Source organism: Anguilla anguilla, chromosome 5 (genome assembly GCF_013347855.1).
Source record: "Anguilla anguilla isolate fAngAng1 chromosome 5, fAngAng1.pri, whole genome shotgun sequence".
Lineage (NCBI taxonomy): Eukaryota > Metazoa > Chordata > Actinopteri > Anguilliformes > Anguillidae > Anguilla > Anguilla anguilla.
In genome coordinates, this window is record NC_049205.1 from 53045658 (window position 1) to 53072801 (window position 27144).

The window sequence follows — 27144 nt, forward strand, 5'->3', positions numbered from 1 at the left end:
TGTTGACAAGTTTCCTTTACATGAATGATACAGCAATATACAACTCTAAAACCACTGAAAAACACAAGCTTATGTGTGTGCTATTTAATTGTAGCTCTCTGTAGGGATATTTACGTATGTACAGAGCTGAACAAACAATCGTACTCCCGCTCATTTAGAAATAAATTCAAACATGTAAGGGTTGGCGAAGCATTCACTGCATATTTTGGAAGAAAATACTTGATATAAAATACATGGAGCCTTTTTAAAAAATATATAGAAACATAAATAATAATTCTACCCTCTCACTGTTATGTATTTTGTCCATGATGTACTTAGGATGGACATTTTGTGAAAATAAATGATTTAATCTTTTTGTTGCACATCAGAGGTTCACATTTTTTCAGTGCTTAATGATTTTCTTTTCATTACCATAATAATTTACAAATTAATTTTTTGAAAGCTTGGGATATGCTTAGGGATTGATATTTTTGATACGTGAACTTTTGATACCTGTATTTTCACTAGAAAAAGTGAAAGCAAGTGAAAACCTATTGTAAAAAAACAATTGGTCATCTCACAAAAAAATTTCAAAAATCAGATATAAATCTTTTTGTGATGTACTGTTCCTAACTTCAATATTTAAGGGGGGGGGGGGGGGGGGGGGGGGTTGTGTGGGGGCGTGTTGCAAAGCATCTCTGCTGAGAATCCTCTTTTGCGTCATGGAGGGGCCCCATTAGTGTGGATGAGCCTTTTAGTGCTATTGAACTCTGCGACGGGGCAGATGACAGAACTGGTAAATCACCGCAAGTGGACCGAGAGCCAGCCCAGCCGCCCCCCCCCCCCCTCCCCCACCTCCTCTAAGTCTCTAAGCAGACCAGTGGGGGTGTCCGCCTGGCAGGAAGCTCCTTTACTTTATATCAATGAACTGTTCTGCTGAGGATACAGAAATAGCCAGCGGACTCCGGAGTATAAGCAACCAGTGTCCAACGTCTGCGGGGGTACCCCCCTCGTCCCCCCCCCCACCACAACCACCGCCACCAATGCCACGAGCCCCTCCCAATACCACCTTTCAAAACTTTCACGTCGATAAGGTAACCTTTCAAAAACGTTCTCGGGCCAGCCGTGAATGCCTCACCCATCCTTGTGTAAGTTATTGCGGAAGACAGTTAGTGATTTTCACGTGGTCACATCCGGGCAGAGCCGTGGGTTGTATGCCAACGGGGTCCGCTGCACGTTCTGTACGCAGTGCACTCGGTACAGATGGAAATGGTCTTTATAGGTTTACCATAAAAGGTTACTGGATAAAGTACAGATAAGTATAACAGAGCCCTGGTGCTCGATTATTCAGTCTAATGGGGAGAGCTCAGCCACCCTGGGGTTTTCGTGACCCTAAACAAGATTGCTGGGGACAAATACTGTATAATTTAAATGCGTTCCAAAACCCGAAATGGAAATATGTGACCATAAACAACACGTATAGGCTGTTTATGCCAGCAGCTGGCTCATCCTAATTGGGTGAAAAACATTAAGTATGTGATATTGAATGTACACCTCCATAACATCCTCAGGCAACTAAAGAAAATAAGAAAGTGTGTGTGCGTGTGCGTGTGCGTGTGCTTGTACGTGTGTGTGCGCGTGTACAAGTATAAATGGCGCGTTTGCATACGTGAGTGCATATGTGTACAAGTGTAAATGTTTGTGTATCAGTATTTTTGTGTGCCCAATGAATCTTATTGTAAGTGACTTCCTTAGGTAGCATCAGCACACCACAGTAATGAATTGCCCAGTCAAAACATTGATCAGCTGCCTTTATCTAAATGTACACAGAGCACAGCGACTGCGGGGAAAGCCTTGTCCAATTAGAGGGCAGCTACCCTGTGTGCGCTGCATCAGTCCAGCTAGGGGAAACATTTGCACACCTGGCGGCTATGGTTACGCAGAGATTAAGACGCCACTCGCACCCGAGTGCGCTGTCGGAGCTGAGGAGAGTCGGGGAGCGCGCCACTTCCCGGGAGATGACGCAGTGCGGGCGCTTCGGGTTATCTACGGCCCCTCGCGGAAGGCTGCTTCATGTCGAGCGGAAGCAGGAACGTTCGCTGTGTGCATCCTCAGACATTAAGGAGATTAGATTTAATCGTTGAGCGTCGAGCATCAATCAGTCCCCTGTTGCAAGAGAGCGGTCTTCAGCCGCCCGTCTGACATCCTTCACTGAGTGTAAAGCTTCAGTGAAGCTCCCCAGATCAAACCCCCCCCCCCCTCCACATCAGCCATGAGACTTTGGGGATTTTCAAACAGGGCTGAGATAATACGTTATTCAGATGTACTTATGTTATTTGTTCTGATAAACTGAAGTGCTGAGGAGGAGTAGTTTCAGCAGTAATGGTCACAAAGGGATTTTGAAACGCGTAATAAAATTGATAAGGTGCAAAATACGGTACATGCATTTCAATGAATATTTGCTGAAGGTACCACATTGGGCTAAACAGCTGTCCGTTGCTTTAGTTTCTCCATTGATTCTGTGGATCTGTAGGTGTGTTGGTGTCCCAGGCTGCACATCTGGGAATTACAATTACGTGCAGATCGATGTCAAATTTGGGAAGCGATTTAATGGCGATCAGAAACTAGGAGATGACTTTTGAGGAAATGTTACTAATAAACACAATTCTGTAGACTGAAGCACCCATCCATCCTCATTATGCCTGTCTTTCCCGCCCCAAGTTGAAAACGGAGCAGAAGGCCAGCAATGCAGCGTCATTCTTAAAAGTGGTGGGAAAACTGCTGCCAAGAGAATGCTGAATTTACAGCTGGTAGTTTAGACCAACTAACACAATAGGTAGTGAAATCAAAGACAACCTCCACAGCTTTAAATAAGATGAGCCATTGGATACTGCATCTGTCAACCACATACAGAGAGGACATGGGTAGGCTTCTGCACTTGTGTCTCTACATATCCAACCTTGTTCTTTTATTATTATTATTATTATTATTATAGAGCCGCAGGCAGCATAACTAGGGTCCAAGCACGACTTCTATGTCCCCACTTCTAATGGGTCAAAAGTCATGACCCTTCAAAGTTGTAATTTCTTTGTTATACAGTTATCCCGTCTGGTCAATAACTGCCATTTCTGTATGTCTTTCCATTTTTACCGTCTTTAACCACCCTACCATGTTTCATGAGTTTTCACCATACCGTCTAGGGGTTATAGTGCTGGACCTCTAATAATAATAATAATAATAATAATAATAATAGTAATAATAATAATCATCATCATCATCATCATCTTAGGATTTGTTCATTGGCACTATTTCAAAGACCTGTATACCTTATTGAATATGCGTTGTCCTGAGCTGACTGTTGAGCTGAAATCATCCTCATAATTGGTCAGTCTACTCCTTTTCCACTATGACTCATTGGTATGTCATCTGCCACAGCAGTGCTGTTTGAAAAAAAACATACACACTTTAAATTATAGATGAGTTTGATAGGTCGTACATTTCCAGGAGAAAAGGACCTTGTGTCAGTGGAGCCCAGAGAAAGGAGCTGAATGACCTCATTAAATTCTAATAACAAACCAAAGTCATTAGACAAACTAGGAGTGGGGGAGATCCAGCGAGGCCTGTTTGTTTCATTTGAAGAAGCGAAATGCCAGCTGGTTTGGCATGAAGTAGAAGAGTCTCAGAAAATAGCGATTTGCGCTAATGAGACACAAACCAAGAGTCAGTGAACAGGAAAGCTAACTCTCCAGGCCACCCGAGAGGGACTAGCACAAACTCGCATTCAATGAAGGGTTTCGTCAAAGGTCTACCCTTTCTCGTGAATGAACGCTACTGCTTTTCCTTCAGAATTCCCCTGGTGGCCCACTGATGTTGGGAATAAGTTAAACGTGAAAGGTCGCAATTTGAGAAGAACAAATAAAGGGAACCTGTGTTGGAGCATAAAAAACGTATTAGAGAACATCTTGCATTTTGGTACCTTTTTTTGGGGGGGGGGGTGGGGGCGGGTTGCCTGTTGATCAACAGTGATTAACAAATAAAACTATTGTATGGTTCATTGCCTGATTTTGCAATGGATGAGGCCCAAGAGATAATTGCATCCCCCCAGTCCACAATTGCATCCACTCCCTACCCACACCCATCCGCGATCACCCACCAACCCCTGCAGTCACAGTCACTACCAGGTTGGGCTCAAAAAAAGTATAGGGGCCCCGAAATGTTAGGGGCAGGCCTGGGCACATGCAGGGACTGATCTTCCCCTCGTCCTCCACAACTGTGATCTCAAACCCCACCCCCACCCCACAGTCTACAATTGCAATCTAAACCCCCACCCATGGCCTGCGATAGCCATAACCCCACTTACCCCTGGTCTGCAATGACAATCAGATGCCCCCCTTGTGGTTTCAAGTCAAAGTTTGCCTATGGTGCTGTGCCCATAAATTGGTGACAAGAGTTTGACAGACCAGAATGATGGATTCTTCATGGTGTTGTTCCTACTGAAACATCAGGGGAACATGCTTTCAGGGATAAAGGGCAAGGATTTGCCTGATACATTTTTTTCTTTTTTTGCAACAGACGTTGTAACTTTTAACACAGAACAGGGTGCTTGTTTGAGAAGTAGCTGTCCTCGAGGTTTCCATTCCCTATAAAAAATCACACAAATAGCTTATGTAGCCTACAATAGGAACGCGCCTTCTCTGACCTTTGACCTCTTCTAAGCGGTGGGAATTCCATCAGCTGACAGATGCAAAGTTTATGGTCGTGATTTAGCCTATGGGTCCAGAAGGAACACATGCTGAAGATTCATTACATCATTATGTTTGATAACAGGCTGTGTCTAGACGTCCAGCTCTAACAGCCCCACGTCGTAATAGATAGCACATTTCACTTTATATATATATATATATATATATATATATATATATATATATATATAAACTCGTTCTAACGTTGCCTTTTTGACTCTACTTTCCAATACGTAGGCATAATTTTCAATTTGTGACAATTAACAAGTTTCTGGATCTGATGTGATATAATTTAACGGACACGTGCAAATAGGCTTTAATAGCTAGCCAGGTCACTCAGTCTCTACTCTTTGTCAGACAGCTGTAATGAGAGTACGTAGACAGCGTAGTTATTACAAAGAAAATATTTACAAAAAGCGATTCTATAGTGTTAGGGTATAGACCATTTATGGTTATTTCTTTTAATGAGGGTGTTTTATATCCGCCACAAAAAGGGGGAAAAAACAGAAACAGCCATTTATAGGATATGTGCTACTCATCTAAAATGAAAAGATGCATTTATTTATCTTGTTCCGAATTGTCTCGGGTCTCTAGGCGTCTCGCACCAACTTGTCAAATGGTTTAATTTTAAGAGGAGTCAAAGTTTGTCAATGATTATGATCGTCGCAGCACGACGAGCCAATCTTAGCATAGAGGCGGGGGATAGCTCCATGTGTACGGTGATAATGTAACCTTTTGAGAAGAGTGCCGATCCTTAACTAGCCTAAGCGAAAATGGAGGCGACCGGCCGGTTGACAGTTCTCCAGAAGGTATCCTACGGGCGAGCATGCTTATACTTAGGGAGTCTTTTGATCATTCTTCTTTCGTTCTTGCTAGTTCGTCAACTTGCCAAGCAGAGGAGACCGAGAGGGTTCCCTCCGGGACCTACACCATTGCCTATAATTGGGAACATCTTGTCCCTCGCCTCCGAGCCACACGTCTACATGAAGAAACAAAGCGAAATCCACGGACAGGTATTGTGTTTATTTAGTCTTAGTGAGCCGGCAATTCACTGACTGTCTATTGATATTACCGCACTATCACGGTGACGGCACAAAAACTTTTGTGTAGACCGCGTTTCCTGGCGCTGGTGATACTGGTAGTCCGTTATTTGGAGTTTCGGTGATAGCCTACTGTTACATATTTTTCCCTTCATTATCAAAATGCGACAATGATTCAAGTTTCCTAAAGTTATTTCGACTTAGCCTAATACTCTACCCACTTTGGCTAGCATTCCCAGCTGTGGGCTATAGCTACGGGGAGAAGAAACTTAGCTGACAATATGCAGTTTCTCTTGTGTGAACAGTTATGAAGCAGGACTCTAATTAATGACATATAGCCTAGTCTCATTAAATTCCATCAACCAAACAGCGCAGAACACAAGGATAGTTTCCCCTTGCATTTTTGAAGTCTGCTTTTCCTGGAGGTTTCAGAAAATGCAGAGTTGGCTTTTGTCTGTCTAGCTCCCCCCTCCCTCCCCAGACGCTATTGAATATTTGCAAAGGAATTATCTACTTAGGCGAACACGTTTTTTTCATGCAAAAATTGGAAACTCTGCTTTACGAAAACAAATGCCGCATTTCATTCTATTGTGATCTATTATAGAAAATTTGTCTGTAAATAAAAGTGTGTTGCTGCGTAGGCTATATTTTAAAATATATATTCCGTTGTTGCATTGGATTCTTCCTCAGGTAGTGTAGCCTTATTAAGATTTAGATTTAGATTTTTTTAAATGAAGGCTTTTACACAATGAAATGTCCATTGTTAAATCATCTCCGATTGTCACCGACATTTCATACCTACCTAATGGACTCCTATGAACTCTGGAAGAGTTTAATAAACGCGTAACATGTACACAATAAAATGTCCAGTGTTAATTCAACTCTCCGCAGATAAAATTTGGTCCCACATTCCAGAGTGGGACCAAATGTTATCTGTTAACAGTTAAATTAACACTGTTGGAGTTTAATTAGCACTGGACATTTTACTGTGTATAGACTACACATTTATTTATTATTTTTTCAGATCTTCAGTCTTGATTTGGGTGGCATCTCCACCGTGGTGCTGAACGGCTACGATGTAGTCAAAGAGTGTCTCGTGCATCAGAGCGACTTGTTTGCGGACCGTCCATCTCTGCCTTTGTTCGAGAAAATGACAAAAATGGGAGGTAAGGAGACAGACTGCTTCCATGAACATCTATCCGATTGCCGTCCAAGGCCTACACTTTTCCTTGAGAAACGTAATTATTATTTTCTCGATGGCGGCAGAAACATAAAAAAAATCACAGGCACAAATAGTGCATTGAGCAGTCACGCCATATAGCGGATTTTCTGATCTTCCTGGAGGTGTGTTCAAACCAAACACAGGATACTAACAATGTTTAATGAGTACATACATACATACATACATACATGCGTACATACATACAGTGAGCTCCATAATATTTCGGACAAAGACATTATTTTCATTATTTGGCTCTGTACTCTTAGATTTGTATTTTTAAAAATCATGTGTGGTTGAAGTGCACATTCTCAGCTTTTGTTGGAGGGTCTCTTTATATAATTTGCTTGCATCATGTAAAGTAACAACACTTTTTATAAATAGTCCCCCCATTTCAGGGCACCATGACAGTTGGGACAAATGGCATCACATGTGTTTCACTGGTGAGCTCTTTGTGATTTCTGAGCTCATTGGTGCTCTCTTTCTTCTTAGTAATGTTCCAAACAAGTGATTTTGGTTAGAATAAGGTTTGGCCTACGTCTCTAGTTGTTTTTTCTTATTTCTCAGCCTCATGGCTTCCTTGACTTCTTTGACTTCCTTGAGTCATGGGTATAACTTTGATCCTCATATTGACAAACACTAATAATAGACTCCAAAGGCAATCAAAAGAATCCTAACTAGACACTGAAAGCTCTCTTATACCTACTCTCAGGAAGTAGTTGAACACACCTGACTAGTCAGAAACACCTGTAACACCATTTGTCCCAAATGTTATGGTGCCTTGAAATGAGGGGGGGGGGGGGGGGGGGGTGTTGGGGTATTTATAAAAAGTGTTGTAATTTTTACATGATGAAACCAAAATCTATTTTTTTTTAAATACCTTAACCACACATGAATTGTTTGATTACAAATGTAAAATGAGGAGTAATCAAGAAAAACAAAATGTCTTTGTCCCAAACATTATGGAGCTCACAGGACATACATACATATAAGGACAGTCAGTGTTACGTCAACCTCATTATAGAATGCCATGTCAACAATGTGTAACAATCACTATTTCATTTTTGTAATTTATATATTTTTAAAATAAGTTTTCAGACTATATAAAAGTTATTTCCTTCAGAATAAACCTGTGTTTCAATGAAAATATTCTGTACAAATTATTGATTTTGGTCTTTTCATGGGAAATGGTGGCAATGCTGAAAAAATGAAAATGGTGTTATCCTTTAAAAAAAAGGGCATACAGACAGATTTCTTTCAGTTTTTGAAGAGGAATGACTTGACTCTTGTTCATGGAAGGCAAGCAGTGACATGCCTCGTTTTCCAGTTTCACACTTTCTCAGTTTTAGTACAAGGACAGCAGAAAGCACTAGAACTTTCCTGACTATTCAAAATGTGTATCAGAGGGAATGTCGGAGGTTAGGATCAGTTTTGCTATTTAGCACACAATTAATACGGTTCGGGCTTGGATAAGAGAAATCTGACACTAGTCTAGATCAGCACTCCTGCTCTGAGGAAATCTTGTGACTCTGGGGCCAGAACGATGTCAGTCCCTGTGAAAAGCTTCAGGGGCCACATTACACACGGCAACAGTGTAGCTCCCTGCACTGATAGCAGCTCACAAGTGATTTTAAAAGCTTTTTGTGCGTGCGTTTTGCTCAGTGGTGCCTGGCAGTGCGCACATGACTGGATTCATCGATGCAATCTCCTCAGACGCGCTTCTGTGGCACGGCTAGAGATTGATCACTATGCTACATTAGATGCACACCCACATAATTTTTTTTTAATCGTCATCCTAAGTCAGACAATGACTCATTCATTCAGAAGCTTTTGCCAATGTAGGCCTGTTATTATTGCCATTGTTATTATTATGTTGTTGTTATATGTATTAAGTTCTGTACCACAAAGCAGAGTTTTTACCCATTCAATGTCCATTTGTTTCAATATTCTTATGTAGACAAACCTATCAATCCTACAATAATGGTTATGAAGTGATCTTTTCATGTAATCTTATCACTGTGAATACACTGGACCTTGGCACCTCAGCCTAATTCCATAAATATGAATCCAGTTTTTTCATCTGGCCTTCACTGTTCATCTCTGTGTTAAAGGGCTTCTTAACGCCAAGTATGGCAGGGGATGGGTCGAGCATCGCAAACTCGCCGTCAACAGCTTCCGCTACTTCGGCACTGGCCAGAAGACGTTTGAGAACAAGATCTCAGAGGAGTGCATGTTTTTCGTGGACGCCATCGACGAGCACAAGGGGAAGCCCTTTGACCCTAAGCACTTGGTGACGAACGCCGTATCCAACGTCACCAACCTCATCCTTTTCGGCAACCGCTTCACCTACGACGACCACGAGTTCCAGCACATGATAGAGATCTTCAGTGAGAACGTGGAGCTGGCGGCCAGCGGCTGGGCCTTCCTCTACAACGCCTTCCCCTGGATCGAGATCCTTCCGTTCGGCAAGCACCAGAAGCTGTTCCGCAACGCCGCGGAGGTGTACGTCTTCCTGCAGCAGATCACCGAGCGTTTCGCGCAGGGCAGGACGTGCCAGTCCCCGCGTCACTACATCGACGCCTACCTGGACGAGATGGACCAGAGTGCCGGGGACTCCACCGCCTCCTTCTCCCTGGAGAACCTCATCTTCTCCGTGGGCGAGCTCATCATCGCTGGCACGGAGACCACCACCAACGCCATCCGCTGGGCCATGCTGTACATGGCCCTGTACCCCAGCGTCCAAGGCAGGTATACCACTCTACATCATGGCTTAAAGCCTGGGTGTCTACATGAGGCCTTTGTACCAGTGGTGAGAGAGGGAGGTCTATATTCATAATGGATGGAGCTATAAAGATATTGGAAACAAACAAAATCATTTCCTCTCTATAGCAGAACTTAGGTTCACATCTGTCAGCATAGGATAGCTGTTCCTGTTTGGGATTGAAGCAACACTGTCCTATGACTACTTTATATATCGACAGCTTTTTAATTCTATTATACCATAATAATAATTCTAATAATCATAATTATGATAATTGATATAGACGTAATTGTATTGTTATTTCCGATAAGCTATCCGGTTGTGCTGCTGCTGATGTGCTGGCTGGGCTCTCTCTCTCCTCCAGAGAAGGTGCAGGGGGAGATAGACCGGGTGCTGGGGAACGGCAGGCCGCCCACCCTGGAGGACAGGCTGCGGATGCCCTACCTGGAGGCCGTGCTGCACGAGGTCCTGCGCTTCTGCAACGTGGTGCCCCTGGGCATCTTCCGGGCCACCTCGGGCGACGCCCTGGTGAGGGGCTACTCGGTTCCCCGCAGCACCCTGGTCATCACCAACCTGTACTCCGTGCACTTCGACGAGAAGTACTGGAGCCACCCGGACGTCTTCTCCCCCGAGAGGTTCCTGGACGCAAGCGGGAACTTCGTCAGGCGGGAGGCCTTCCTGCCCTTCTCCCTGGGCAAGTCCGCCATCTTTAGCCCGCAGTGTGCTGATAGACACAGAGAAATAAACAGCAGATCGTTCATCATTTTTAGTCTGCCATCAGGTTTTTCCAATCCTAGTCTTAGAGTGCTGGGATTTATATTGAATACTCTAACATACCTAAGACATGATACATTAGAAGTCACATTTACACTGCTGTGATACTTTTTAACTGCAGAAAGGGAGCTAAATGTCGAAATGTCAAAAAATTTTATTTTTAAAAATAAAATGCAAATATTTCCCATTTCGTTTTCTCCCTGAAGGGCGGCGACACTGCCTGGGGGAGCCGTTGGCCAGGATGGAGATGTTTCTGTTCTTCAGCACGCTGATGCAGAGATTCAGCCTGCAGTTTCCCCCGGGGGTCGTCCCAAGCCTCACCCCCAAACTGGGCATGACGCTACAACCTCTGCCCTACGCCATCTGTGCCACCAGGAGGCAGCAGTGAAGAGTTAGCCCAGCGTCTGAACTGCGATGAGACTAACTCAAACCAGCGCAGAAAGGCAGCTAATGTCTCCCATCTGAACTCCCCAACCGCATCTGCAGCCGTAAATTATTACGCTCCTCTTACTCAGTGCTGTGCCTGATGTGAAGCTATTGAACTGCAGTTCATATTTCTGTGATTTCTGTCAGTTCAGTACGAAATCGCAGCAAAAAAACAAAACAAAATGGAAGCCGATGGAAATATCAGTCAGTATCTCCAACTGAATCATTAGCCTTATGTGTAGTGGTACGCTCCATGGTGCAGAATTTAATCCTGAATGCTACAGTTCTGGCTCTGGTTTGGAGTCTAGCACAGCAGTGCAGAATTAGCCACAGCATCTCCCTATAGCAATAACTGCACAGCCCAGCTGGTGGACTATAGAGTGAGCACAAGTAGCAGCTGACTGGACACATTTTGGAAGATGCCTATGCTACTGTGCACAGACCAAAATTGGACTTGTGACCATGGGACAGGATTGCATTTAAGACTGAGCAACCTAAATTTGTTCATAAAGAAAAATGAGTTGAGTTGAATTAAAAAGGGGATATGGAACAGATCCTAGGACTCTAGGACAGACAGAAAGCATGGCAAATTATATCAGGGGCTACTTTTGCCGACTCTGGCTACATGTAAATTCGGTTTTACAAAAAGAACAGAGAAGTGGAACAAACGCAAAATAAGCATGTTTTATTGCTGATAAACTTTCAGGACTTTTAAAGTGCCTTACAGTGCTTATGCTCCATATACGCCTGAGAGCCAGCTGAAACAAAGTTTAAATATTTTCATTTTTGACAGAATATGATATGTTGCAGTTTGGGGAACAGTATTTCATTTTTGTTGAATGTTCCTTGTAGTGTTAGAATATACGGTTCTTGAGATTAACACCAGAGACTTGTGTCCCCCTACAGGGGACAAACATTTATTTCCAGGTCTTTGGAGAATATGTTAAGGCTTTTAGAGCAAAGCAGTTAGATCCAGGGGTGTCTGCAGTGTGTGTATTGTTGGCGAGGTTCTTGCCTAATCCCACCTGCTTCACAGAAATGTGCCGAAACTGGAACGTACAGAACTGCTGTGTCAGGTGAAGACTAAAGGTACACAAGCTGTCTTTCCTAGAATATGCGCTATATCCTCAAATGCCGCCTGTTGCATAACACTGCCTTTGGCTTCAGTGTATTTATCAGCTCTGCGAACCATGAACTCTTTCTGAGATGTCACGTTATGACTGACAGAAAATTGATTATTTCAGTGTGGAATAATCCACTATGTCAGTACATTTGAAGAGACACATTTATCAACAGTCTGCACAAGAATGCTTAACATGAAATTGTATTATTTTTTGTATTTGTGTATTGTTTTATTATTCTGAGAGCACAGTAACAAAGTTGAGTTTACAGCATACAGTATGTCAGCATCCTAGTCATATTGTATTGATTGTGTAACAACATTACAATTCAGGTTTCAGTGTTGTGAAGTTTGGCTTACTTGAATACATTGAGTAGGTTAAACATTTTCTATAATCTGTAAAACTGTTCTATACTCGGTTTCATGTTATACCTAACTGAAGTTTTTTATAGCTTTTATTTGTGAGCAAGCATAAGCATTGCTGTGTTTTGTCAAATAAAACAATTCGGAGTATGATATTGGTCTGAAAATAAATAATTATAAATTCAATTACTTATAAAGTACAGAAATATCAAATTCAAAAGCCATTCGGAAAAACAATGTTTGAGGTGGAGTAGAATGAGGGAGAAGCAGTCACCCATCGCCTTAAACAGCCTCCCCTATTTGCAACTCAAAAGTTTGATATCAGACTAGAAAATGCTATTAATAGCAGGACCTGTACACATTCCAGGTTGCCTGGGTGACATTTTAGTGTATAATATCGATTTGTTGCTCCTGTTTTTGGCTGTCACAATTTCTATATTAACTTAAAACATTAAAAAAATTTATAAAGAACTTATAGCTTTCTGCAAAATTCAGTGTTGCGTTAGTTTTACAATTAATGTGTGGCTTTTCTTTTTCCAGGAAATGTGACACAACCCTAAGCAATAAGTTTCTATTTAGTGAATTATAGCGGTGTAAAGGTACTTGGGCCGAAATTCAATCATTTGCCCTTAACTTACAAAAAAATGCATGTGTTACACTTCTTCATAAACTCAGTTTGGTGAGTTAATTTTAGTGATTGCCAAACCAAACTGTGAAGAAAAAAGCTTTTGGCTAAAAGTAAGGACAAATTTTGATTGAATCCCAGCCATATTATAGGCTCACTTCTTGGAATTACTTGCTGCCAAAAAAGGATTCCTGAATTTGACAGAATCAAGCCTTTTAACTGAGTTGGCAAAAAAGTGAGATACGTGAGGCAGAGAACAAACTTTTTCCCACAATTGTCCAAAAAACGTTTCGAAGGTCAAAATAAGATCTCCAGTTTCTTTTCAGCAATGAAAGATTTGAACATCGCTAAAATGACTGTGTGTAAACTGCCATGACTATCACAGAGCTTTTTTGATCATACACTAAAATTAGGTGTCAGCCCTATTTGATGAAAAGGAATGTCGTGAAGTGAAGTATGTGGAGTGTACAGACGCATCATCCTCCTCCTCAGATCACACGTGTGGCGTGACCTGTGTAGCCCTGCCAAGCCCCTCCAGGGTTGTCTGAGGACGTACCACCTTGCCTCCTCATCCAGTAAAAAAAGCAGACACTGTCCAGATATTCAGCCTTGGTTCCTCACGCAGTGCAAAAGCACAGACACGCCATTTCCTGGCCAGATACTCATCTTAACTTGTGTTTAATGCAGAAACATGTAAAAGAAATCCTCTGTCCTGTACTGCAAAGCATCTCCTGAGAGACACTCACGACACTCAAGCGTCTGAACTTTTTTCCTCTTGGTCACGACTCTGATCTGCGGTTCTTACAGCTATGTTCACATGTCAAATATGGATCGTTACAGAGCGGTCTAATGTTACGGACATATTGTCCAGAACGATGTATTGTTACTCACATCTGTTCTTCTGGTGAGGCCAAAGACATATCTCCAATATCTCCAAAAGTGGTCAATTTAATCTAATCTAATCTAATCTGCAGCCATGGCAAGGGCCCAGGAATTCACTCACTTCCTTAACAACAGTCTGTAGCCCATTTACATTGATCCACACATCTGGTTTCTCCTGTGGCCCATGGAGGCACAGTGAACTATGGGGACCAAAGCATTGTTTCCCATTCTGCTTTTGTTTGCCATTTTCTACTCTATCTGGGCAAATCTCTCCAGCTAATTTGTTACGAAGTGCATCATTACAGTGAATGACCATTGACCGCACAAAGGCCCCTGAGTGGTTGAGTGGTGCAGCCATTTAAGGTACTTATAGACCAGGTATAGACCAGGCATATGTCCTATAGACCAGGTATAGACCTGGTATACGTCCTATAGACTAGGGGATTATTTGCGTATGCACTAGCCCTCACCCTCCAGAGCTTAAGGGGGGATTATGTTGCAATGGTACAGATATACCTTTGCAAACTGGCGTACCACATTAAGCAGGAAAGCTGGGAAAATATCATGGCAGAGCCCCATAATAGAACATATGGGTGCCTTGGATGAGGATGGAGTTTCATCATTCCATTACGTAATGCTGCAAAATGTGACTGCATGTTTGACTTAAAAAAAAAAAAAAAAAATCTGCCAGCAGGCAAGAGGGGGGGGGGGGAAACTGTAATTAATAAGGCACGAGTGCAGTGCACTTCACTGCACTTACTGAAAACGAGGGCCTGCCTTTTTCTAAAATTACCGCCCTCCACAAAACGCAGCTACAAAAGTTGAAGCACTGCATCATCAAATTGTAACACAAGAGTTGAAAACCACACTGATGGGCAACAATGAATTTAAACTAGACTCAAATCCTTAGTTAAAAGCTTTGCCTGCATTTGGAGGGTGGCCAAGCGAGCCATAAACTATTTCCTGAGTGCTGACTGTGCGCAAAGAGAAAGAGCTAAAACATGCATACCCATCTGAAATCATCGCTCTCTCACAGAGAGCGCCCTCCACTCACGAAGGCCCGGATCTTATCAACATTCATCCACAACTTTTACTCTTAAACATGATTTTTTCCCACAAGCACAATTTCGCCAGTCGAATGAAATTAAGTTTAACTGGAAAAAAGGAGAAGAGGACAAAGAGTTTATTTTCACATAAAAATGAAACCAAAAAGGACAAATAAATAAACATCAACCTTTTGCTTTAGACAAGCCAGTTGTGGAAAAAAAAGGCTAAATAACAGCAACCAATCTGCCATTGCTGCAGGTCCACAGCATGCAAATAATACCCATCCATACAAACAACTGCCTCTTAAAACAGCAACTTTTTGGTGGTTAGGTTCACTTCAGCAGAGCCCTCTAAATCTCTTGGTGATTTATAATCGAGCTTCCTCGCGGTTTCGTGAGTGACAGCTGAAACAAACCGAAGGCTGTCCGCTGGGATGCCAGTTTGTTTTCATCGCCCCCCCGGGGACGTGGGACACAGACAGCGAGCGTAGCGTTGTGAACAGAGCGGAGACTTCTCCCTGACAGTCACACACGTCAAAACAGCGGCAGATGAACAACCGTGTCACCAGTCTCTGATGGACTGAGCACAAAGATCACCCTGCATTCAGAGCTAAACTCCGACAATCAGCCATTTTCAACCATCTCCCAAGAGCCGAAGTTCCCTGTGGATTTCCTCTGTCAATATCCATACAGAACTACCATATGGTCTAGGCCTAAGTCTCTGAAGTTAAATAGCAGAAGATTAAATGTATGTTTGAGTATTAACAGCAAGCAGACAAGAGTCCATCAGAACATGATGCATATATGCACAATATCAATCGGTCAACAACAGATACAGACATCCTCACACACAAACACACACACACAATAATATACACTGAAATAGTATGCTATATGCATAGCTTTCACAAGTAAAAGGAGAAATGATACAATGCAGTGTATTTCAACATTTATTAAAATATATTCCTTGAACTTTGGATTTTATAGTCAACATATTACGTTACACACAAAAACATATTTGCTGTAAAAAAAAAAAAAAAAAACACACACACACACACCTTCAAAACTAAAAATGATAGACCAGAGACTTTTACCCTCCCCGCCACACATATATTTCGTAAGGTTTAAACATTACATCTGAGATACACATTTAGGTGCTACATACTGGTGACAGTCATTCATAAAATCTGATTAATCTGACAATACACTGTGGTTGATTTGAGTGCTCTGGGAGAATGCGCTACTAATGACATAATGCTACAGCAGGGGTGTGGCTTAATGACTCAAAAAGGAAAACCTGCAGCACAGATGGGCCTGTGCCAGACAAAGGGACACTAGATTCCCCTCTGCTGGCGAGGAAACAGGTACCTTTGGCCAGGTATCCAGGTAATAGCATATGTATTTTTCCTCATTCATTTTAGTTTTGTGCCTTCCTACGGTTGCGTCATGCTTCTGTTCCACACTGAGCAGTGCATTGTGGGAAAAAAATCCTGAGAGCACTAGGGTAGGGGTTCCCAAACTTTGTCCAATTTGTGGCTCTTAAAATGTCATCACTCTGGATGAGGATGTGATCTTTAGACACCTGTATCTAACTGTATTACTGGCTAAAACCAAGTATTTAACCCAGTGATATATGGAAGCAAGGTTATATCATAGATCCATACAAGACATAAAACTATTTAGGATAATCTAAATATTTAATAATGACCAAAACCAGGATTTTTAAATAGAAGAGGGTTAGCTTACCTGAAAATAAGTCTAATATGTGACGTTTTCATATGATATATGGAAATATTTTTTAAAAATTTCTTAAAAAGGGTAAAATATTTTTTAAAGTTTGTAGAAGACCCCCTTAGTCTTCTTCATGGACACTCAGGGGTCATTGGAACCAGTTTGGGAACCCCTTCATTGGTTCGGCAAAAAAAAAAGAAGAAGAAAAACAACTTGGACTGAATAACAATGCAAAACTAAAGAGGTCCAAGATAAGTGAGGTTATGGAACACACATGTTGTACCCAAAGGAATTAACACCAAATCCCAGTTTCTCGACATCCCAGACTTCACACCCGTAAATAGTATTTCATAAAAACACTAGAGACAGGATGATAATCACAGGTTTCTGTGTGTAGAACATCATGTCAACCACACATATAAAACAGATGCATTGTGATACAGTTGATTATTTAAAAAATATATATGCAGATACTCTTTCTGTGCAGAGGTTAAACACTTGTTTGGTAGTAAAAGGTGCGCATTTTTGAATTCTCCTTTTAAATACACTAGCTTGAGTTACACTGGCTGCTTGAGAACATTGATCATCGTCGGAACACGTTTCTATAAAAACTCAGTGAAGGAGCTTGGCCTTCATGATGTCCGACGTGATTGCTTTTTTTCCGACTTCTAGTGGAATGCTGAAAGTTCTTGCTTCAGAGAAAAATAGAAATTGTATGTGTCCTATGTGGTACAGCACAAAACCATTAAAAAAGCTCAGCAGCCGCTCTCCAGGGGAACGCTGAACGCTGCTAATTTGCTCACTGGCCTCGGACATACATTTGACAGACTTTGACAGTTTGACAGTTGACAGACAGACAGTGTCGCACAGGAATCAGCAGTAAGTTATTCTGAAGAAAACAACGAGGTTTTGCAAGAACGCATGTTCTTTCCAATTTAACCCCCATGTACACCCAATTTGGAGCGCCGGAATTGTGTGTGCTCATGCTCATCGCTGCGATCTCTAGTCGATTCGGGACAGTGCACACAAGTACACTCTCTTCCCTGAAAGCTCAATCAAGCCACTGCTTCTAGTCACTCTGCAACACAGCCGTGAAACTCACACACTGAATTAAAGAGGACACTTCATGTGCAATTTGTGCCTGTAGACTAGAATGACCAGAGGGGGGTGCTAGTGCATGAGGAGACACGTCCCTGCAGTCTGAATGCATTTCCTTCTCCAGGCAATTCTACAGCTGCCAGCCACAGCCAACACTTGCATGGCCCAGATTCATCCATACAAAACCAAGGGGCCCATCCACACACACATCAGTGCCTTAACAGGATGAGCCACCCGGCAGCCCGAACCAGGAATACATGTCAATAATGCCAACAGCAAGTCAGCAGAAAAATAGCCATCCCTGTGCACTATGCATCTCCTTGTTGGTTAGTATGTTCAGGTTCTGGTCCGTGCCATACTGTACCAAAAGACTTTTCACATTCAGTGATGCAGCTCACCCGTTTTCTGTGGAATCAGTCATACCAAGCACTTGGGCAGGGGGGCATTATGACTTTGCACCAGAACTCTTGCAAAATAATTTAATATTAATGTGCATCCTGAGAAAAAGTGAAAAATGTATATACAGTATGTGCATGTGTGCGTGTGCGTGCATGTATGTGTGTGCGTATGTGTGTGCATGCGCGCTTATGTCTGTCTCTGTGTATGTAGACATATAAAGATTTTAAAAATGAAATATCCCTCATTCAGAATGGAGCAAGTTTTCAGAACCACTGTGCATTCCAAAAAATATATATGTCAACAAGAAATGAACGAGGCAGGCTACACACAAGGGTAGAAGGCATCATAAAGAATAAGGGCAGCACATTTGTCTTCAGTCAAAATGTCAGCGCTTCCACTAACAGAGTCTGCGTATACAGTGTTTCGTGTCATTAGCCCAAGGGCGGAGAGAGACCGCACAGTTTGTGCAACAAAAACAAAAATAAAAATAAAAAAATAAACTATTTGTCTATATGCAGCCTCAACTGTTTTGAGTTGAGTATATGATGGGACAGGCACATTTGAAATATATATGTTTCATATATATTTTAAATATATATTTTCTTGTTTTTGTTTCCGGCAGAGCCTGAATCAGTCACAGAGACGCTGCCCTCTCGATTTCTTCACTTTGGTAACTTCAATCACTTTAAAAGAGGCATATTATTATTTTATTTTTAGTACCTCACAGATATCAAAACGCTCTCTGCGGTCAACCAGACAGCATCAGCTGCATAACTCAACGACACAGAGATTGCATCCTTGCCCCGCTCTCCATCCATTCCTGATGCCGCACCCCCCCCCCCCCAAAAAAAAAAACTGCCCCCTCCCCATCTGCAGAGAACAAGGGTTGTTTCTGTCATTTCATTGTTTGTTTATATCTTATTCCCCCGTGGGGTCAAAGTGCATAGGATTTGCGGGAGGAGTCCGCTCACAGTAATAAGGCCTTTTTTTCTGAGCCGATGCAGGCGTGCTTCAGTGTAGGGGGGCGTCAGCACCACAGCTCAGCGTATCAAGGAGAGGTCCAGCAGGATGGCTCCATCGCCCGTGTGTGTCGGGGAGGGGGGGGGGGGGGGGGGGGGGGGGTGTTAGGGGGGTCTCACCTCCCCTGCCGTACCCCTCCGCATACACGTACCCCTCCCTAGGAAGTCCTGCCAGTTTCCAATCTGGGTTCCACCCCTGTCCGTTGCTACGGCCTCTCTTCCTCCTCCGCCTCCTCCTGAATCACCTGTATGTCCTCGGAGGTGGAGGACAGGGGCGGGGCCTCGGAGGGCGTCGGCTGGGGAGGCGGTTTGCCGGGCTCTTTGCTCTTCTCCTCTTCCTCGATGGTCTTTTTCCAAACCTTGTGGTTCTCTGTCAGGTGATGCATGATGTTGCAGAAAAGCCGCCGCCGTCGTCGTTTTCTCCTTTCTGCACAAGGGGGCGCCGCAGGGGGGAGAGACAACGCAAGGGTTAGAGCAGGAGGCACTGTTCGCTAGAGCTGAGCTTCTCACAGTCTAGAGCAGGAGGCACTGTTCACTAGAGCTGAACTTCTCACAGTCTAGAGCAGTATGCATTGTTCATTACAGCTGAGCTTCTCACAGTCTAGAGCGGTATAAACTGTTCATTAGACCGAGATTCTCACAGTCTAGAGCGGTATAAACTTCATTAGATCGAGCTTCTCACAATCCACATATCTGACCTTGTAGATCACATCAACCAGTGGTAATTATTACACAGCATTTCCCCTAGGATTTTTCCCAGCAGCAAGGATTCCTAGATGTATGGTGCAAGTCAATGTTGCATGGGCACACACACGTGTGCAAACACAAACAGCTGATTCTCTGAACTCCACTACAGACGATTGATTTACTTTCGTGCCAACATCTGCCTCACACGTACTATAATGCCAGTCAACCACCTCTCGTACATGTTTAACATTTGCAACAGATAAGTTGGGGCAGTTTTTTTTTTTTTTTTTTTTTAAATAGTTGCCCTTCTGAGCTTTTATTATTAAAGGTATTAATTGGACATTCATTTTTAGTGTTATTATAACTATTATTTTATTATTCTTTTTAATTTGTTACTTAATTTTTAAATTATTTTTACTTTTAGCATTGTTGTTTTGATGAATTCTGCAATCTCAGCACCATTGTAAGTGAGGGCTTGTTCCCTCAATGCATATTTTGAGAATTAAATAAAGGTTGATTGCTTGATTGAAGCCCCCTGAAACAACTAACAAAGAATAAGATGGAGAGGCAAAAAACCAGGAGAGGCAAAAATAAATAAATAAATAAATACAGTATTCATTAATTTTACTTAATTAACAAGTTCTACATATCTGTAAGTAATTTACTTTTATGACTTGGTTCAAGCTCCTCTTCCAACTCCTCATCATCCGTTTCTGAGTTGTCTGCTTCCTCCTCCTCTTCCTCCTCCGCTTCGTCCTCCGTTCCCTCCTCATCCATCCAGTATCCAGGCAGCAGGCCAGCGGCGTCGTACGAGCTGCACAGCGGCCCCACGATGTGGGTGATGAAGGACTCCTGCAGCTTGGCCAGCTGGGGAGAGGACCGGTCCATGAAGGGGCTGATGGGAAGTCCCAGGCTCGCCTCCTCGTCACCCTGGAAATGGGCAAACACGGCCTATCTCAGTCTGCTCTGGGGATGGACGGGGAAAGCTAGTGTGTCACGTGCTGGATCATGCAAAGGATCATGGGATGTGCCATCGGGTCAACCTCTTGACATCATATATTGAGCAAATCGAGGTAGCATAGCTTCATTCCTAATGTACACAGGCATGATACTCCGAGAAAACATACAACTGTGCAGCATGAAAAAGTATTATGCCTAGCTTGACTTTAAACAGTAAGCTTGATAAATACATAAATATAAACGGGCACTTTTTGAACCGTTCATTTTTAAATGGATCCTGGCATTTTTTTCTTCTCTCTGGCTCGAGGTGTAAAAATCTGGGAGTAAAGAGTCAGTGGAGATAAATACCTGTTCATAAAACTCATTGACAATGCCTTCAGTCCATTTGAGGTGGAGCTCGCGACACTTGGCCGGTCCGTTGATGTCCGCCAGCTTAATGCACACTTGGCAGACCAGCAGCCGGTCGTTCTCATTAGTCCAGTCAATTCCTGGACTGTCCACATCATTTACCTATTTGAATATGAGGAAACAATGTGCAGGAAATAATGTGCAGGGTCTAACCGGTAAGCTAAGAACAAAACAAACAAAAAAAGCTAAATGGCTAAAACATAACTTTCAAGTATCTTCAAGCAAAATGACAAAAGCTTTTCAGAGCTTCTAATAATCCTCAGTTTATTCCAGTTTCAAAACAGGAAAGGAGACCACTTACATGTGATATATTAGCCATACAGACTTTTTATAATGCCTGAGCATGTGATGTCTCTTAGGAAGGTGGACATCACGTTTTTCCAATTCTCTCAGGGCCACGCGCAAGTGTGTGTGACAGCAAGACCTGGAGAGAGGGCTTCTTACCCACCTTCGAATTGAACTCCGCCAGGAAGTCAAAGTGCTTCTTCAGGTCGGTGGCCAGGATGGCCTCGATAACCAGGAAGCGAAAGCGCTTGAACTCCACGTGGTCCAGGTTGGACAGGAAGTTGAACTCGGGGCGAGACAGGTACAGGCTCCAGGCGGAGGCTGCGTGGTGGTTCTCCAGCACCGAGCGGTCGTTGTACAGCACCGCCTGGGTGGGGAAGAGGAGGAGGGGAGGGGCAACAGAAGCAGAGGCGGGGCCAGAGTCAGAGGCTGAGTCAGAGGCGGAGCAGGGGTGGAGTCATATTTCACATTTTATTGGCCTTACACTTATAACGGCTTGATTGTCAAAACCATCTTTCTTACTCTTGATGAAAAATAATTAAAAAGAATAAAACCTTTAAATGGGAAACATATATGCTTCATGTCTATGGTCCTGTCACCCCATTTGATAGACAAGCTGAGTTCACCGAATATACATATTCAGCCACCATCTCATTAACCACGATGCAATCTTACAAAAGCAGTGAAGGACAGGTTAACAAAGACTCACTACGCCAAGGCGATGGTGCACTTACCTGTGGGGCATTAGTAGCCACGAGGAAGGCGTTTGTGCGGCCGGGGTGGTCGTAATCGTGCATCGCTGCCGCTACATACAGGGCCATGAGCTCCAGGGCGGGGACGTTCCAGGTCAGGCAGCCGTAGCTGTCGTCTGAGACGGAGGAGGACTTGGAGGAAGCGTAGGCCACCCTGCCCGGGGAAATCCCGCTGTCCGAGTCTAAGGAGAGGAACCGAGAGGAGACCCACGCATCACCAGCCTGCGCATGATGATTACAACACTGTCCTCTGCCTTCATTAGCACTTAATGACGTGTAATTACACTTGCTGAATTTAGTACTTTTGTATATGTTAAATACAATAGCTGGATGCACATTTGCTGCTTGCTTTATGGCCGTATTTGGAATGTCCAACTGTATTCACGGATAAACTATCACCACCTATTCACTGCGGCCCACCAGCCAAGTGGTGTAGTCTTGGTGCCACAGGAGTAACACTTCACGCACAGCTGATGCAGACAGACTGTGGGCGCTCGTTAACCTCAGAGCAGGTTCTAGTCCGTAACGAAATGCAGACTAAAACCCTGCCTCCCTGGGCCATGTTCTCAAGCAGGTGTCACCTCTCAGGGAGTGACTAACACACAGATGTGCCGTGCAGCTGTTCTCACTGCAGCCGGAACCAACACAAATCAGACACGGTAACCAGATGCTAAACGGTTACAAATCAACCTGACAGACAGCACAGGATGGCAGGTGATTGGACAGCCTCTCTGCAAAGTCTGATTGGTGCTGTGCCATCAAACCCATAGCTGCTGCTCTGCACTGGTAAGAGGTACGGCGTACAGTATGTATGTACACACGAATCCCTATTTTTCTCTTTCACTGTGTTGTTCTGTAACTTTAAATGCCTTAGTCACCACAGGGCCAAAATAATTCAATTGAATTCAGTCCAATTTTATTTGTATAGCGCTGCCACAAAGGCGCTTTACAGTGGAAACAGAAAAAAAGGAAAATTGGGCAAAAACCAGGCCGGAATTAGCCGAAGCGTGACTCAGTCCGCGCTCCATTTGGGAGATTGAGACAGGCCCCAAAGCGCTGAGCTCAGCAGCGGGCCGGAGCACAGAGCACGTCTCAATCAGGGCACGGCGGTTTCAGACGCAGCACGGGGCGCTCCGTTTGGCAGGGGGGGACGGGACGGCGCGGCGCCCTGATTCCCGTCCCGCGGACAGAGCGCACGTCAGCCGCCGTTAACAGAGACAGCGAGGCGGCGGAGCAGTCTGAACACGCCGCCCGTGCGCGAGAGCCCGCGTCAGAGATACGCGGGGTCGATGCTGGACACGCCCGAGCCAAGGCTGAAGCCAGAGCCTCCAGGCTAATGCTAGAATGTTCCGTCCATACGAAATACCAAATGAAAATACAAATAAAATGGATTTTAAAAAGTACCATTCTCACAAATTATACTAGGGATACATTTATAGATACAGGAATTAGAGAACAGAAAATGTATAAATAATACACGATTGGTGTCTTTATCATAACAGAAATAGATTTTAGAAATAATTTGATGAATGCATGCAAAATGAATAGTTATTATATATTGTATAATATTAAAATCGTATTACTCTTTGTGGGTCACATATGGTTTCAATAATGCATTAAATATATATTTCTTCAATTTTCAATTCACTTTGTAAAATGAAATAAATTCATTTTTTTAATATGCCAGTTCATATATTGAAAAATAGAATTATTTTGATGTGAGAGATTATACATTTAGGACTAGCTGCTGGGGTGATGTGTTTTGTGTGTGTGTGTGTGTGTGTGTGTGTGTGTGTGTGTGTGCGTGGGTTTGGGGGGGGGATAAAAGGGATAATAGCAGAGAGGGACGAGCTACCCGTGTCACTTCCTGTCACATGCTCATTGTGGATCTGCTGGAACCCCGGGATGGGCTGTGTGGTCAGGTACCAGACCGCGTGCAGGACGTCTGTGGCGTGGACCCGGTTGTGATCTGGGGAGAGGAGGCCACACGGTCAGAACACGTCGCCTGTGGCGAGTCTCCTGCACGTCCACCAACAAGGTCCATCCTGACTGTTCTTGCTCTTCTTTTTTAAAAGCGTAAAGAACATGCATTTATCTTTTTATTTCCCATTTTCCTTCTTCCTCCCAGTATCTAATGTAAGCCTGTCTTATTACTGCAGCATCTGCCCTCTGTTCAGGAGGGCTGCACACTATTGGGCTGAAGTTTGGTTGGACAAGTTAATACACACCTTAATCCACACTTAAGAACTGAGTAAGTGGTTTTTTATTTAAGGATGCGTCGAGCTTAGAGACCATCCTGCGTTGTTGAACGTAATTCAAGTTCAAGTTAATCTCTAAATCTGTAGGCGACACACAATCCATTTGCGATTATTTGAGAGAACATTAACGTTGAACTTACAAGGTATATCCCGATAGCCGTTCTCAAGTGCGCAGAAGTATGCCATGAACTCTCGCATGGGGATTTTAAATATCTCAAACAGGCCGGTGTCCTGGAACAGAGTGTACGTAACCTGGGGAAAGGAAACGGCACAGCAGAGCCCATTAAAATCCAGCCGCAGAACTGCATGTACTGTAGGAGACAGCTACAGTACACAGTACACTCCACATGAGTTTACATGAGGCAACGTACATGATGAGGTAACAGGGGGCAGGCCAGAGCGTGACATATGGTATTAATATTACTGATATTATTATTGATTACTGCTGCTATTGGAACAGCACACAGACTGAAGCTGGTACGTGCATACGGTCAGTGTAAAAACAAACACAGGGCAGATATAGCATGTAGCGTCTATAAGCGTGTCTATAAAGCAAAGCTGCAGCAGCGGCACTGACATAGCTGAGGATTCTGCCCGTTTTCCCTCCGGTCCGCTCCACAAGGTCAAAGATCTGGAAGTTCCAGTTGTTGAGCGTCTCCATGAGGGTCTCCTGTTCCTCCAACAGGGGGTCCAAGGAGAAGTCCTGCTCGCTCTGAGACAGAGAGAGAGGGGGGAGGGAGATGAAGAGAGAGGGAGGGAGGGAGGGAGAGGGAGGGAAGGAGACAGAGGGAGCGAGAGTTTACATTTCTTCTCTGATATGAAGCAACAGCTAGCACATACGTATCATTTTTCACATTCACCGTATGTACAGGCCTTACTTGTAATAAAGTGGCCATACATAACTGGGATTTGATATAACAAGGTCATCCTATCAAACAAGACATTTATTATCTATTTTCAAATGTTACAGAACCCCAGTGATGCTCTACAGAGCAAAGAAAGCTTCTCATGACAGGGAGTTCATTTATACATGTAGTTTTTTTATCAGTACTTTAAAACTTGTATTTCATTGTGGCTCATCCTCTGGGTGTGACAAGCATTTCTGCCAGTGATCCATCCTAAAGTACAAGGATTCCAAGACTAAAGGGAATTTAAGGGATTTAAGGGAAAAATTCTTAAAATCAGCAGTAAAATCACTGGGCAGTCACAAACCAGCCTGTCTGCACTATATAAAAGAATAATCAGAGATTATTTTAAATGATTCGACCCACCCCCTGTTGACAGAGCTCAATCTCCTACCCTAAGGCAGGTGTCTCTCTGACCCCCTTGGCCAGAATAATACAGGCAGTCATTCATCCCTGCTGTAGTATCCTTTTAAAATAGCAAATACCCGCTCTGGGTCACTTATAACATTTTTAATGTAATTAAATGTCTCAGATTTGGTATGGTACGTACTGTGCTGCGATTTTGTTTGGCTGCGAAACAAATTTTCCCACGGGAAATAATAAAGGTTTCTACTCCTGACTGCACCTCCGTCTCCTGCAGCTGCTGCTGCTCCTGTTCCGCCTCCTCCAGGTCTGGACACGCCCCTCCGTCCAGCCCCGCCCTGTCTCGCCCGTCCGCCGCGTCCTCCGTCCCTTCACCCGCTGTGGAGAAGGGCCAGGTCATCTCAGCTCTCTCGTCCGCGAACATCCACGACAACGGCCCGCCTTCACCACCCTCACACGCCCTACGCCTGTCTCACCCCGCACCGTACGCTCACCTTCCCCCCAACACACCCATGACCCATCGTCTGATCACATGACCCTGTTAGGCTTCCTGAGCCTGCTGCACAGAGGCCGTCTGCAGCTACCCGGCAAAACACCGCTCCCCGTAATTAACAGTGTAATCTACCGCTCTCCAGCCACTCCGCTTTAGATACTTATCAAAACAAGCATGTCGGTTCCAAATGGATCTATTAACACATGATATTATCATCTCAGACAATTGGCCCTTAGTGAGAATGAGAAAGAGAAGAGCTTGGTTTAATGGTGATTGGATAATAAAAGGGTATTATACTGAATCATAATAACTCTTAGAGGTTATTAGAGAGCAGTGGGAGGGGAAGACTGATGTGTGCTGATATACAGCAGCTCACAGATTTTCATGCCTCAGCTTTTCCCATTCCCTTCCTGTCACCTCTGCCAGCTGAGAGACAGACACACGTTTCTGTCCCCCTGAGAGGACATTCTCTTCACGGCTGGCAAAGGTGACTTGAAGCAGGCGCACACAACTGAGTCACAGTTGTGCCAACGTATGTGAGACCTGTGCTGTCACTACTTTTCAGCAAATCAATAAATAAATTAGGATTTTTAATTAATTCTTCCTGAACTGAATTAAATCCCTTATATTGGAACATTGAGCCATTGACCTTTTACTGGTCTTTTGAGACCTGACTAAACAACCCATTATTGCAGACTATTCTATAATGTTTGAGATGCTTTATTATTCATTAGGTACCACTACAGGTATTTAATAAATGAGAAGCGTGTCTGTACGCTTTTACATACAGATTCAATACAAAACCTTCA

At 43.5% G+C, this 27144-nt stretch overlaps 2 protein-coding genes across 6 annotated transcripts in view; one reads left to right on the forward strand and one right to left on the reverse strand.

The window, feature by feature from the left end:
- Positions 1-5210: 5210 nt before the first annotated feature.
- LOC118227173 (vitamin D 25-hydroxylase) lies at positions 5211-12561 on the forward strand. Of its 3 annotated transcripts, none has more exons than XM_035417345.1 (5): positions 5211-5734; positions 6786-6927; positions 9092-9728; positions 10106-10435; positions 10722-12561. In XM_035417345.1, exons 1-5 carry the CDS (start codon positions 5495-5497, stop codon positions 10909-10911), a joined length of 1539 nt encoding a protein of 512 aa, XP_035273236.1. In that variant the 5' UTR covers positions 5211-5494; the 3' UTR covers positions 10912-12561. The 3 variants fall into 3 exon arrangements, with proteins under 3 accessions (XP_035273236.1, XP_035273238.1, XP_035273237.1); XM_035417347.1 differs by having other exon boundaries at positions 9092-9724; XM_035417346.1 differs by lacking the exon at positions 10722-12561 and having other exon boundaries at positions 10106-10459.
- Positions 12562-15098: 2537 nt separating this feature from the next.
- Positions 15099-27144, reverse strand: part of LOC118227005 (cGMP-inhibited 3',5'-cyclic phosphodiesterase B-like) — a 45914-nt gene continuing 33868 nt past the window's right edge. For 2 of the 3 annotated variants that reach the window (XM_035417053.1, XM_035417051.1), the window contains 9 exons: positions 26030-26220; positions 25152-25286; positions 24715-24826; positions 24172-24285; positions 22299-22498; positions 21728-21931; positions 21220-21381; positions 20577-20841; positions 15099-19651 (listed from right to left, as the gene is read on the reverse strand). In XM_035417053.1, coding sequence (XP_035272944.1) covers positions 19431-19651; positions 20577-20841; positions 21220-21381; positions 21728-21931; positions 22299-22498; positions 24172-24285; positions 24715-24826; positions 25152-25286; positions 26030-26220 — 1604 coding nt within the window. In that variant the 3' untranslated portion in view covers positions 15099-19430. The remainder of the gene's footprint in view (positions 19652-20576; positions 20842-21219; positions 21382-21727; positions 21932-22298; positions 22499-24171; positions 24286-24714; positions 24827-25151; positions 25287-26029; positions 26221-27144) is intronic. The other variant, XM_035417052.1, reaches the window with a different exon arrangement.